Below are 13,277 nucleotides of genomic sequence, written 5' to 3' on the forward strand. Positions count from 1 at the left end.
TTCCTTGTTCAATGCTGCAACTCTCTGTGTTCGTTTGATTCTGTTTGAACAAGCTGGGGAACGATTTAGCAGTTGCGCCAGGAGAGGAAAAGTATCAGACAAGAGAACATGGGGAGTGCTTTTACTGCTACACATGGGAATAAATTGAACGGCTGAGAAGGCAGGGAAGACTCATTGGGTTAAATCGGGGTGAGGAACCTTTTTCAGCCTGGGCAGCCTGTCCCTTCTAGACAGCCGTCTGGAAGCCACCTGCCAATAGTGGGCGGAGCCAGAGGTAAAAGTGGGCAGAGCAATAAGTCTGAATGTCACCTTTTATGCAGTAAGTGAGTTTTGTCACACTGAGATTTCCATCCATTAATTAAATATTGTATAGGAGAGTTTGGGATTTAACTTGGACAGAATCTCCTGTGCCAAGATCTTCTAGCTGGCAACTCCAGCTGCAGAAATCTCACTCATGGCCCAGTTGTGACCCTGTTACAGAGTGTGGGTCTGGCAATAGAAACAAAGGATATGTGGTGCCTATGATGGAAGCAGTTGGAAAAGTCAGATACAGTGTCCTAGACGAGGTCAGGGCATACCAGTCAGAGGCACACGGTCTCACCTGTGTCCTGTGACTTTCAGTGTGCACTAGGAAGTGGCACCCAGCAGCTGAATCTCGCGAAGATTCGGAGCTGCTGCCTGTGTGGTGTGAGATCACTACAGATCAGCTTTTCTGGCATCTCTGTTGACATTGCCTGCTGATCATGCTATGCACTTGGGACCCAAAATCCTTTCCTCTCTTCCAGGCTTCCTTTTCCTCAATACGCTCTTCATCCAAAGGGGGCGTCATGAGACTACGTGGACCATCCTGCGTCGCTTTGGCTATGATGATGCCCTGGAGCTGACGGACGACTATCTCTGCCCGCCGTGCGTAAATTGTTGCCCTCTTGAATGTTAAGGGGAAGGAGAAAGAGGGGACCACTGACATATGGGACAATGGGAAGACATGATTCTGAACTCGCACACAGGAAGCTGCCTTATACTGAGTCAGACTATTGGTCCATCTGGCTCAGTATTGTCCACACTGGCTGGCAGCAACTCTCCAGGATTTGGGACAGGATACATTCCCAGCCCTACCTGGAAGTGCTGGGGATTGAACCGGGGACCTTCTGCATGTTGAGCAGGTGCTCATTCTCTGTGTTCACCTTGTGATCCCCCCCCCCACCATGCTTGTTCCTTAGCATTTGCAAGTTTAGTTGCCATCTGGAAAGAGTCCTTTACTGGTTTCCATTCCTAAGTCTTGGTTTCCCCTCCTTTTGGAGTCAGTTCCAGCCATGGGTTTCAGAGAGTGGCCATTATTCACCTGTTGGGAGGTATTACAGTGGTACCTCGGGTTAAGAACTTAATTATTTCTGGAGGTCCGTTCTTAACCTGAAACTGTTCTTAACCTGAAGTACCACTTTAGCTAATGGGGCCTCCCGCTGCCGCCGCGCGATTTCTGTTCTCATCCTGAAGCAAAGTTCTTAACCTGAGGTACTATTTCTGGGTTAGTGGAGTCTGTAACCTGAAGCGTCTGTAACCCGAGGTACCACTGTACTTGGTTTTTAAAAGTCCCAGGCTTCTTGAGGGCCTGCCTTGACCAGTGCTGCCCTCCTTTCTTTCAGGATCCGGGTGCCTCATGACAGCTCCACGGAGCTGAATCACTTTGGTTACCAGTTCCTGCAGAAGATGTTTGAGAAGCATGACAAGGTGAGCTGCACAGAAGCACACACGCCTTGGCTGTGCAGAACAGTGCTGCTGCCAGTGCCACCCCCCCCCCCAAGGGTTGCAGTTCTTTGATCTCCGCTGCATGATTGCCATTGGCACTCGAGTCGCGTCTGGCTGTTTTGTGCCCTGCTTGCCCCTAAATAGGCTTGTAGGCCATTCCAGAGTTGAGCAAAGGGATGTCACTTGAACAACAGCAGTGCCCAAACATTCCCACCCACCCTGCAGACCACTTGGACACAGCTGGTGGTCTTGACCAGTGGTCGTGGCGGGCCATTAAATGATTTTTCCCTGGCTTCTGTAGCGTTCGTATTGTGCTATGCTAGATGCTGTATTGATTGTGTTTCTGTATTGCTTATTTCCGTAAAATCGTAGAACTGTAGAGTTGGAAGGGACCCCAAGGGTCATCTAGTCCAACCCCCTGCAATGCAGGAATCACAGCTAAAGAATCCCTGACAAATGGCCATCCAACCTCTGTTTAAAAACCTCCAGTGAAGGAGAGTCCATCCGCTTCTGAAGTACAGGCAGTGACCAATCTGACGTGTCTAAAATGGTTGCTGCCTGTAGTCCATTTCACTGCTGAACAGCTCTTACTGCTTACAGCTGTTACAACTCTCTTACCTCTTACATATTGTACTTCATTGTATCACAATTTGCATTCCGTAGAATTCAGATCGCAATGCAATATTAGAAATTGAAGGAGTAATTAAAAAAAACCTGCAATTTAAAATCAATGTGAATATTTAACACGGACATTTCAGAGACCGCCTGTTTGAATCTTGCTAACCACACATGGTCCCACCCTGTGTGACAATGGGTAGACTTCCATTCGATGGAGAGCTGCTACTCAGGTGCCCATTTCTTTCTTCCCTTCCGTGTCTCTAGGACGGTGATGGAGCCCTCTCTCCCACCGAGCTGCACAGCTTCTTTAGTGTATTCCCCTACATGCCCTGGGGGCCTGAGCTCTACCACACGGTATGCACCACTGATAAAGGCCTGCTTTCCCTGCATGGATTCCTCTGCCAGTGGACGTAAGCGCAGCCCTTCTCTGCCTCCTCCCTCAATCACCCTGTCCGCTTCACACGCAGCGGGCCCTCCCAGCGATCCCAGTAACGGGCAACCTTCTCTCTGTTTGGATTTCCCCTAGGCTGGTTGCCTACCTGGATGTCCATCGCTGCCTGGAGCACCTGGCTTACCTTGGCTACCCCATCTTCTCTGAGCAGGACTCTCAGATCCACGCCTTCACAGGTGGGCCCCACTCCTGCTTCAGTGCCCCTTGGAATCGGGAGGAGAGGGGACTCCTCTGTCCTGGCACAGCTGTTGCCCTTTCTGCTTGCTGCCCTCCTCTGTCGAGAGCTATCGAGCACCTGCTTCCATGTTGAATGGAGAATGAGCCTGAGCATTGTGGGTTTTCTGTCCCCTCCAATGGTCATGAAGGGCGGTGGAAGCGGCTGGCTGCATTTCAGTGTTGCCTTTGTAGAACTCGGCAGGGAGGAGGTGGGAACGAAACCAGAATTACCGTATTTTTCGCTCTATAAGACGCACCAGACCACAAGACGCACCTAGTTTTTGGAGGAGGAAAACAAGAAAAAAAATATTCTGAATCTCAGAAGCCAGAACAGCAAGAGGGATCACTGCGCAGTGAAAGCAGCAGTCCCTCTTGCTGTTCTGGCTTCTGGGATAGCTGCGCAGCCTGCATTCGCTCCATAAGACACACACACATTTCCCCTTACTTTTTAGGAGGGAAAAAGTGAGTCTTATAGAGCAAAAAATACGGTAGTTGGCTCCGCCTGCGATTGGCTCTGGATCTGCCTACCGTTGCGCGCCCCGCCCCCCGCCTTCCATCCCACCAGTCCCAATGGGCATCAGCTCCCAGTGATCAATGAATAATAATAATTTATTATATGTACCCCACCCATCTGGCTGGGTCTCCCCAGCAACTCTGGGCGGCTTCCAACAAAGACCAAAAATACACTAAAATGTCACACATTAAAAACTTCCCTGAACAGGGCTGCCTTCAGATGTCTTCTGAATGTCCGGTAGTTGTTTATCTCTTTGACATCTGATGGGAGGGCGTTCCACAGGGCGGGCGCCACTACCGAGAAGGCTCTCTGCCTGGTTGCCTGTAACTTGGCTTTTCGCAGTGAGGGAACCGCCAGAAGGCCCTCGGCACTGGACCTCAGTGTCCAGGCTGAACGATGGGGGTGGAGATGCCATTTAGGGCTTTAAAGGTCAACACCAACACTTTGAATTGTGCTCGGAAACATACTGGGAGCCAATGTAGGTCTTTCAAGACCGGTGTTATGTGGTCTCGGCGGCCGCCCCCAGTCACCATTCTAGCCGCCACATTCTGGATTAGTTGTATTTTCCGGGTCACCTTCAAAGGTAGCCCCACATAGAGCGCCTTGCAGTAGCATTGCACCCATAAAATCATAGCTGCCTCCTGTCCAGCAAAGACAACACTTGCTTGGAGGCTGTGTCCCCAGCAGCAGGAAAGAAGGGAAGGCTTCATCATTTCATCCAGGCCCTCTTTTCTTCTGCTCCAGTTACACGGGAGAAAAGGATTGACTTGGAGAAGGGCCAGACACATCGGAATGTTTTCCTGTGCAAAGTGATTGGATCCCGAGGTGCTGGCAAGTCTGCATTCCTGCAAGCCTTCCTTGGGAAGAACTTGGCTGTGAGTCTAGAAGTCTCTCTTCTTGTTCTCTGCTGCCTGTTCTTTCCTGAGTGATGAACCTGTGGGTAATAAATAAAATACAAATAATCCCTGCTCCTCCTTCCTTTTCCAGGCCCAAAGGGAATCCGAGGGGAAGGAGTCCTTCTATTCAATTAACACAGTGCAAGTCAATGGGCAGGAAAAGCATCTGATAGTAAGTTTGCTCAGTTACAGTGATCTTAAGTCCTAGATACGGAAGTAAATTTTTAGTCAATTGACATAAAAATGTCAACGCTTCTTTTCCCCGCCTTTAACCTAAGAGACTTAGGTACATCATCATTCACATATCCATACACACAAACATCACTTCTGTGGCGATTCTTTCTCTGTGACACTTGGGGAACGTCTGATCCATGGGCCAGTCTTGGCCAGCTAGATGTTCCAATTTGGCCCATTTTCTCAAAACCATGCCCACCTGGGTCAGTGACATCAGCTGACGGGTGGGGTGGGTGTGAGGTTCAACTGCAGTGGCTGTTCACACCAGTTCCCTGCAGCCAGTGCAGCAACATTTAATCTCCTGCCCATCAACTAAGGGGAGAGTGGGGTGTTAAATCCTGCGTGGTGTGGCTGCTTAAGCCAGTATGTTCCACTTACCTCTCATATTTGGCCCGTAGGGCCTTATGCTGATAAGGATCTGGCCTGTGGCGCCAAAAAGGTTGCCTACTCCTAGCTCTGTGATACAAAGTGGGTTTGCCCATCTGGACCAGAGAGGGCTGTTGATAGCCATTTCTTGAATTACTGTTTCCAAGGAGGTCTATATATAGTACACCACTTTTGAAAGAAAGGGGGTGGTTCCCAAAACAGTTTGATGGTATTACTTCCAATGTTTTCTCTTAAATGTGGGCGGGGGGGCATGTCAATTTTGATACCCAGAGTAGCTCTTCAGAGGGCACAGTGAGTCGTCTGGGAGCAGCTAATGTGGCAGGCACAGATCTGACCAGGAACCAGGGACTTCTGGTAGACTCTCATCCATGCAGAAGCAGGTTGTGAGTGCAGTAAATAAAATACTTTGCCCTTGGCTCCTGTTAACTATTTTAAAAAAATATATACTTTACCATATTAATAGCTATTATAATTATTTCTTGTCATTAATGTATATGGCATTTTAACAAGTGACATAGACCCTGCCCCAAGGAGCTTCCAGTCTACATTCTAGTAGGGGGGAAGAGAGAGAAGTAGGGGGGAAATGATAGGGGCAGCAGAAGCTGGAAGAACATTGCCTATTCATCATTAAGTGTACAAGTTGCCTGTGCATCTGTTACCTGAAGTCTGTGTTTCTTTTGGTAAGAAGAATGAACAATGCCATTCCTTGTTCAGAAGAAGCGACATGAGAGATATTTTTTAAGTTAAAAGAAAGACTGTCCTGAAATGCTTCAGATATACTTTCCTCCCTGTATTTCTTGCCAGCTGCACGAGATTAATGTGGAGACAGAGTTTGCGAAGGCGTCTGATGCAGCTTGCGACGTTGCCTGCTTATTGTACGATGTGACAGACCACAAGTCTTTCAACTATTGTGCCAGCATTTATAAGGTACTCCTTCCCTTGTCCCTGCTCCCCCCTTGGATGAGGAGCAGCTGTTCAGACTGACGGCTAGCAGTGCAAATCCTAACTGTGTCTCCTCAGAAAGTAAGTCCTATTGAATTCAGTGGAGCTTACTCCCAGGGAAGTGGTGGGAGACAAGTCTACAAGCAGGGGTGAACAAGAAGTAGATTGGGATCTGCTGGTAGATCTCTGGATAATTGCAGTTGATCAGCAAGGGTTTCTTGGCAGCAGCAAAGCAACTTTATTCCCCTTATAATCGAGTTGTTGTGTGGTGTTGCTTGAGACCTGCTTGCAGGCTTGCCATTGAGGCATCTGGTGAGATCAGAGCGCAGGGCCAGATCCAGTGGCCTGATCCAGCAGAAAAGCCTCTCTTGATATTCGTTTGTTAACTGTCTCCTCTGCAGCAGCACTACATGGACGGGCAGATCCCTTGCCTCTTCGTGGCCTGCAAGGCAGACCTGCCAGAGACGTCGCCACAACATGGCCTCTCGCCGGCCGAGTTCTGCTACAAGCACCGCCTGCCGCCCCCATTTTACTTCACCTGCAGTGGGCAGGGCCCACCCAGCCTCGCCGCCTTCGCCAAACTGGCCACGGCTGCCACCTTCCCGTTAGTAATGTTCTCCTTCTAGTTATAGTCCTCCTCAGTGGGCATCTGGGCCTTGGTTGGGTGAATTTTTGCCTCTGGCCTCAGCCATCACCAGCATGCAACCCTCAGGACTACCCAGAATACAATGTGGCCCTCGGGCTGAAAGAGTTTCCCTAACCCTGTTTTTCAATGCACACCCTGAAGAAGATTTCTGTGTGACTCAAAAGCTTGCCGTCCCAGCATCGTGAACGTTATTTGGCCCTGGCGAACAGCACCGTTGTTCTTACCCTGCAGCCAGCATCTTCTGGGAGCAACGCTGCGATGGCGGCTTTGGGCCTAGTCAGTTATTTTAACAAGCCAGGAGCTTGCGAGGGAACGCGCTGCTTTTTGCCCGCTGGTATTAGATGTAAGCTTCTCCCCAAGGAGTATGATAAATCCATTATTTATAGCCAGTTAAACCAAAAAGGGCAGGGGAGATTGAGCCAGTCTCGGGCTCTGCATTAAGAGCTTTATTTATTTATGCCACAATTCTTAAATCTTCCTAATATGCCTGTGAAGAAGAAAAGGGAGGCAGTGCAATAAAATTAATGTTATGTTGAAGGGAAGTTAGGAACGAGATGCTCTGGGTGACTGATGATATCCTTTTGTTTACAAGGACCTTTTTTTTATAAAAAAAAACCTTCTTTCCTTTTACCAACCAGTGTGTCTTGTTCAGTATAGATCACATTTGGATGCTGGAAATGTAGCTGTCAGGATGGGAGCTGTAGCTGAGTGCCTCCCCCCTCCCATTTTTCCCTTAAGCCCTTGCTTCTCCTCTCCCAATATTATTAACAACCCTGCCTCATTTACCCCTTTGCTTCAGCTTCCTTTCGGGCTGCTTTGTGTATCCTTCTGAGCATTTTACCTTTCCCCAAACTTTGGGCGGATATCTCACGGCTTTCCCGGGTCCAGCACCAATTTTGCGCCTCCAGACAAAGTCTGAATGCCTGTATTCATTCCTGACACTTTATGCTGAAACGTGACAGCCATTAAGTTTGAGGTGTGTTGGTTTGCTGCGCTTGCAGATAGGTCTGAGGTGAGGGTCGGGATTGGTAAGGCAAGGCTGCGTGTCACAGCATAGCGCCGCTTGCCTTTGCTAAGTGGTGCTTCCCTACTCCGTTCCTACACGGAAGGGGGTGCTTTCTCCTCAGCGACAAATTAGGCTTGCTAAATGGTCTGCTGCTTTCAGGCTTTCATACAGTATTCCGTAGGACTAGCAGTGTAAACAACCCTTCCTGCCTAACCCCCTTCCCCTCCCTAGGAAAATGCATAAGATTCGTGCCAGAGGTAGAGATAGATCACTGCTTTTTCAAGTTGGATTCCCTCCCCCTTTCATGTGGGTCTCCATTAATGGGAACAGGTGCCACAGCAGCATGACCTAGAAAGGCACAACTATAGCTCTTTTCTGCTACAAATTATTTAGAACTTGCCACGCTATTTATACCCCTGCTAGGTCAAAGTGTTAGCGTAATGCCTCTGGCCCAGCCTACCTGGTGTGTAAATAACGGGTGACTGGGGAAAAGGACCCATTAGTATTTTGTTTGCGAGACTCCATGCTTTTTTAAAAAAACAACCCCAACAACCTAACATTCTGCCTTCATAAAGAGAAATGGTTCAGGCCACACTGTGCCTTTAAAGCATTATGATGCCACTTTAAACAGTCGTGTTGTTGTTGTTGTTTAGTCGTTTAGTCGTGTCCGACTCTTCGTGACCCCCTGGACCAGAGCACGCCAGGCACTTCTGTCTTGCACTGCCTCCCGCAGTTTGGTCAAACTCATGCTGGTAGCTTCGAAAACACTATCCAACCTTCTCGTCCTCTGTCGTCCCCTTCTCCTTGTGCCCTCCATCTTTCCCAACATCAGGGTCTTTTCCGGGGAGTCTTCTCTTCTCATGAGGCGGCCAATAAACAGTCATGGCTTACCCCAAAGAATGCTGGGAAGTGTAGTTTGTTATGGGTCCTGAGAGTGATTTAATAGTCCCTCTTCCCAGGGAACCCTGGGAATTGTTGTAGCTCACTTTGGGGACTAGGGGCCCACTTAACAAACTACACTTCCCAGCATTCTTGGGGGGAAGTCACGACCGTACACCTCCTTCTCTCCATCCCAGTTTGTGTTTATCATTTGGGCTGAAACGCTGCATCTCTTTTTTGCCTCGCAGGCACTTGAACGACATCAACCTGGGCGCTGCCTCTTTCTGGATCCGGGTAGCTTTAGGAGCTACGGTCGCCGCCGTTGTGGGAGTCACACTCTACAAGGTGATGGCGAAGAATAAGTGAAACGAGAGGAGAAGCAGGGCCTTCTCCTTCTGCTCCTCCTCCTCCTCTGCCATTTCTCCACCCGAAGGTAGAACACCAGCTTCATTTGCACACCCAGGAAGAAATGGAGGCCAGGGGAAGAAGGCAGCACACATACACACACACCCCGCCGAAGACTGGATCCCCCCTCCTCCTCCCTGACTCTCCCTGCGGGGCAAGGTGGTGTCGGAGGAAGACGACCATTGCACCAGCAGAAATAGTCCTAGAGTCATCCCGCTGGCATGGGCAGGACTCACCTTCTCATTCCACCCATTTCCTCCCATCCCCAAAAAGTACATTTCCCACACTCAGGGAGTGCTGACACTGTCCCCCGCTCCCCGCTTTCCTTCCAGCTATAGCTTTAGGAGATCCACTCTGCTGCTTGACATATCTCAAGGCTCCCCTTAACTTTTTACCGCATCTGATTGTCTTGCAGCTAAATGGCTTTTTAAAAAAAACAAAAACGTTTCTTTCGGTGGGGGGAAGCTCAAGGGGGCACCTCAGGAAAGCTGTCTGCGCCGTTGCGTCCCTGGTTCCTCTCCAGCAGCAGGAGAACCGTCCGGCCAACCTCTTCTCCAGCATCTTGTTTCTGCAGCGATGGGTTTTTGGTACACTATTTCCATCCCGGGAGAGCTCAAGGGCTTCTGGGACATTTAATTCTTCTTGGAGCACCGTTTGCATCAGGGAGCTTCGCACACAGGCCTCTGTTGGGACGTAACTGACAAGAAGGAGGCAGCAAAAGAAGGCCACCAAGGCTGCAGGTGGTAGCTTAAAAGATGGAGTCTTAAGTCTGATCTCTGGCATGCTGCCCTCAGGCACAATGTGCCTCCCGGTACTCTCTCATCTTTGCGCCGTGTCCTGCATTTTGAGTGGTTATACTGGGTCTCTTGCTATGGGCAACCTGGAAGTCCCCCTCTCCCCAGGGCCTCGGTTGTCCAGGATAGGCCAAGGTAACTCCTCTGGGCCACACTGTGAGGAAGATACTCCCCCAAAAAAGCCTACTGAGGGACCCAAAGGCAGTTTAGGAAGCCCCCTGACTCTCTGCCTCAGTGTGTCTGGTTGGCTGTCCTCCTCAGCAGTCCCAGTTTCTCTTTTAGACCCCAACAGATTAGGAAGGAAGAGGTAGCTGTGGTGGTGGTGTCGGAGGATGGGGAAATGGCGGTACGACCCAGTGTTTGGGTCAATAATAGGGCACACATCATTCAACAGGCCCACCATTCCTCACCCCATCAGGAAGGATGTCACCAGGGCAGTTATTGTGTGTCACACTCCCTTGTTTTGAAGGTGCCAGGACAGATAAAGAGGTCTCTCTTTCCAGTAGGGTTTGCTCTTGCAGTGGCAGGGCTCCCTCTCTCAAGCCCTACTTTTTAAAACTTACCCTTTGTTTTAAAATAGTTGTGTAAATATGTACATGGTAAACGGAGCATATTTCTGCATCCCTAGTAAACAGCTCGGATAATTTTTTTTAAAAAAAGAATCTTTTAACAGCAGATATAGTAATCAACTGTTCCTGCACACTTAACATGATAGGCAAGGGGTGTTGGTTGTTGGGTTCCTCCCCTGTGCTATCTCCACATGGGGAAGTTTCCATCTCAACCCTTCTCCCTGCATGATTTTGGGATGCAAACTGCTCATAGAATAAAGATGTCTCTCTTTGGGCTGAGCTGTGCAGTCAGGACCAGCTCCACACAAGGGGAACCATTAAATGTCAGGAGCGGGAAACCTTTTGCCCTCCAGCTATTGGTGAACAGCATTGCCCATTTGGTCTCATTTGGCACACCCAAGAGACAAGGCTGATGGGAGATGTTATACAACAACAGCTGGGTTGCCAAAAGGTGTCCCCCCCCCCAAAAAAAAAAAACCTGGTTCATGTGTACCAAGATACAGGCAGAGATGAGAAGCAACTATTTCCACAGTGATGGCGTTCATTCCCTGTCCACAGCTACAGTGCTTGCAAAAACCGTCCCAGCTCTTCCCACCTGCAGCTGGGCTAATTCTGCTGTTTCCTCTCCCCCCACCCTAATAGGATTGCTTGCAAATAGGCACTCGTATATCAGGTGAGCTTTGTGAACCGCCGTTCTATCAACGCCAAGGAAATAAAACTTACCAGTATTGGGGATTTCCAGGTAGATCCCTTTTTTGCCTGACTTTTTTTTTAAGGGGTAGGGGAGCAGCAATAAGTCCAATATACCACAGTGTCCATTGCTCATCTCCCACCTGCTGTAGAAGGGAGCGAGCTTCAGAGGACTGGACAGCATTAGCCCCTTTCGCTCCGGACAGTTTAAAACAAAACCTGCTTTTAAAGTATTCCCCTTTGTCATTGCCTCCCTTGCCAACTGCCAACCGCAGAAGAGCCTAAAGTGGTGTTAATGGGAGCGCCAGGCAGGCTAGCCAACTTCCTCATCTGACACGCACATCAATTTATTTCCCAGTGACTGCCAGCACCCCAGTCCCAGCCCTTCCCTCCCCCAGTAGTTTCCTCCCGGTGCTGCATTACGTATTGAACTCTCATCCAGGACATATTGCACTCTCATCCAGAAGCCTTGACAGCCAGTACGTTGGACCCTGGGAGTAAGAAGGAGAGTGTGGGGCAGTGGCACAGGGCAATGGTGGGGTGGAAAGGGGGACAGAGAGCCTTGGGTCTGGAAGAGCTCCTTCAAGATGGCCCCCAGCCATCTTCCACTAGGATATATTGAGATGTGCAGCTATCAGCACAGTTTTAATTGTCAGCCTAGAATGTTGCTGCTGGATCCCTCAGTGGGTGACACAAGTCTATGCTTTTAAGGCCCTTCCCAGTATTAGAAAATCACTGACGGTTGGATTGTATAGCCGTGGGAAGACCGCACTGTATCATGGTTCCCTTAAGCAACACAGTGTCTCTACAGCCGGCTGCTGGTGCTTGGCGTTGGACACAGCTGTTGACTGAGCCTGGCTCACCTGTATCTACCAGGCAGCTGATCAATCCAGGAAATGTTTACTTAGCACGGCCTTCACCAAGCTAGTGCCCTCCAGATGTTTTGGACTACAGCTCTCACCAAGGAGATGCCAAGTGTTCCATGGTCACAACCACACCTGACACCGCTGCTGTTTGTGTTGTCTCCCACCCCACCCCCAATTCCTGCCCCACAGCATTGAGTAGCAGAACTGCACACCACAATGGCATCATGACAGTGGGAGGGGTGGGGGCCTTTGCTGTGGGGCTGACAATTCCTTGTAGCGTGTAGGGCCCCCCTCAGTCCCCTTGGTCAAACGAGTGGGGAAACCCTCATTTCACTGGAGTTTCCCTCTCGGTAATCTCTTTATTTTTGCTCTCGATATAAATCTCTGGCTTGCCCCAAAGAGAAACCTCTCTGCTCCACAGGCCTTTTGTTTCTGCCTGCCCTGAGGCTCCTCTTTCTGCTGGGAAAACCTTAAGCAGGGAGCCAAATCAAATAATTTGATGGTTACATCTTAAGTCTTCAGTGCCCATGCTTTTCAGATGCGGTTTTACAACATCCTGAAGGACAGGACCGAGCCTGTACTTTTACAGCTGGTTTTGAAACAAAATTCTAGAGCCCCTCCCTCTTTGGTGCAAAACGTGCCCCCTTGCACTGTTTCAGAATGTTTGATTTGGGTTTTCCTGTAGCACCGCCCGCACACACACAGACTGTCTGCAGGCATACTGGGAATGCTTTTCAACTAAGCAGGAGATCCACAGAGATCCCATGGATCTGCTTCCTCTGGGAAAGATGTCTGCGGTGGTTAGAGCAGATGATGGCATTTTGAACTCTCCTAAACAATCACTAGGTTACTCATATTGTGCTGCCATTTTGCCTATCAGCAAAATCGTCTGCAGATATTCTGGAACTATGATGCGCTAAGCCTCAAATTGCTACTCCCTCTCTGCCAGCCTTGCTCCTGGGCCATTTAATGCTAGGCTTCCATGCACGTGATGGGCTTTTTGAGGTATGGAAATAGCCAAAAGAAAAGCTTCGCTTAGTAAATTTATGTGCTGGGCTGTTGCTAAAATCCAACAACATCCAGAGGGTGCTTTAGAACTTGAAGAATTGCCTAAGTGTGGGGGAAAGGACTGGCTTAAGAGTGATGGTTAAAGGTCATGGCTGGACTGTGGGCAAAGTGGCGATTTTGTAGGCCAGGGTTTGGTCCATAGGTTGCTGATTACCTAATGGCACCGAGCATTGCTCATTGGCTGATAGAGGACCCAGCATGTTATTTACCGGTGTGTGTTTTTTTATGGATCTGCAAAAACAAGCGTTTAACTCCCAGATTGCATCTTGCAAAGTACTGCAAACTTCCCTCCTTTAGATTCCAGAAGCCCCTCGCTGAACTGCGGCTGCTTTTGATGTGCCAGCAATAAG

General features: G+C 49.4%; 1 protein-coding gene across 1 annotated transcript in view; it reads left to right on the top strand.

The window, feature by feature from the left end:
- The window catches only part of RHOT2 (ras homolog family member T2), a 30,132-nt gene extending 19,084 nt beyond the window's left edge, over nucleotides 1-11,048 (top strand). Inside the window, exons 11-19 of the mRNA XM_082199098.1 lie at nucleotides 786-906; nucleotides 1,644-1,728; nucleotides 2,629-2,774; nucleotides 2,891-2,991; nucleotides 4,290-4,420; nucleotides 4,533-4,613; nucleotides 5,867-5,989; nucleotides 6,406-6,608; nucleotides 8,784-11,048. Of these exons, the coding sequence (XP_082055224.1) occupies nucleotides 786-906; nucleotides 1,644-1,728; nucleotides 2,629-2,774; nucleotides 2,891-2,991; nucleotides 4,290-4,420; nucleotides 4,533-4,613; nucleotides 5,867-5,989; nucleotides 6,406-6,608; nucleotides 8,784-8,901 (1,109 nt within the window). The 3' untranslated portion in view covers nucleotides 8,902-11,048. The remainder of the gene's footprint in view (nucleotides 1-785; nucleotides 907-1,643; nucleotides 1,729-2,628; nucleotides 2,775-2,890; nucleotides 2,992-4,289; nucleotides 4,421-4,532; nucleotides 4,614-5,866; nucleotides 5,990-6,405; nucleotides 6,609-8,783) is intronic.
- The last annotated feature ends 2,229 nt before the right edge of the window (nucleotides 11,049-13,277 follow it).

This window comes from Podarcis vaucheri, assembly GCF_965113315.1.
Source record: "Podarcis vaucheri genome assembly, chromosome: 14".
Lineage (NCBI taxonomy): Eukaryota > Metazoa > Chordata > Lepidosauria > Squamata > Lacertidae > Podarcis > Podarcis vaucheri.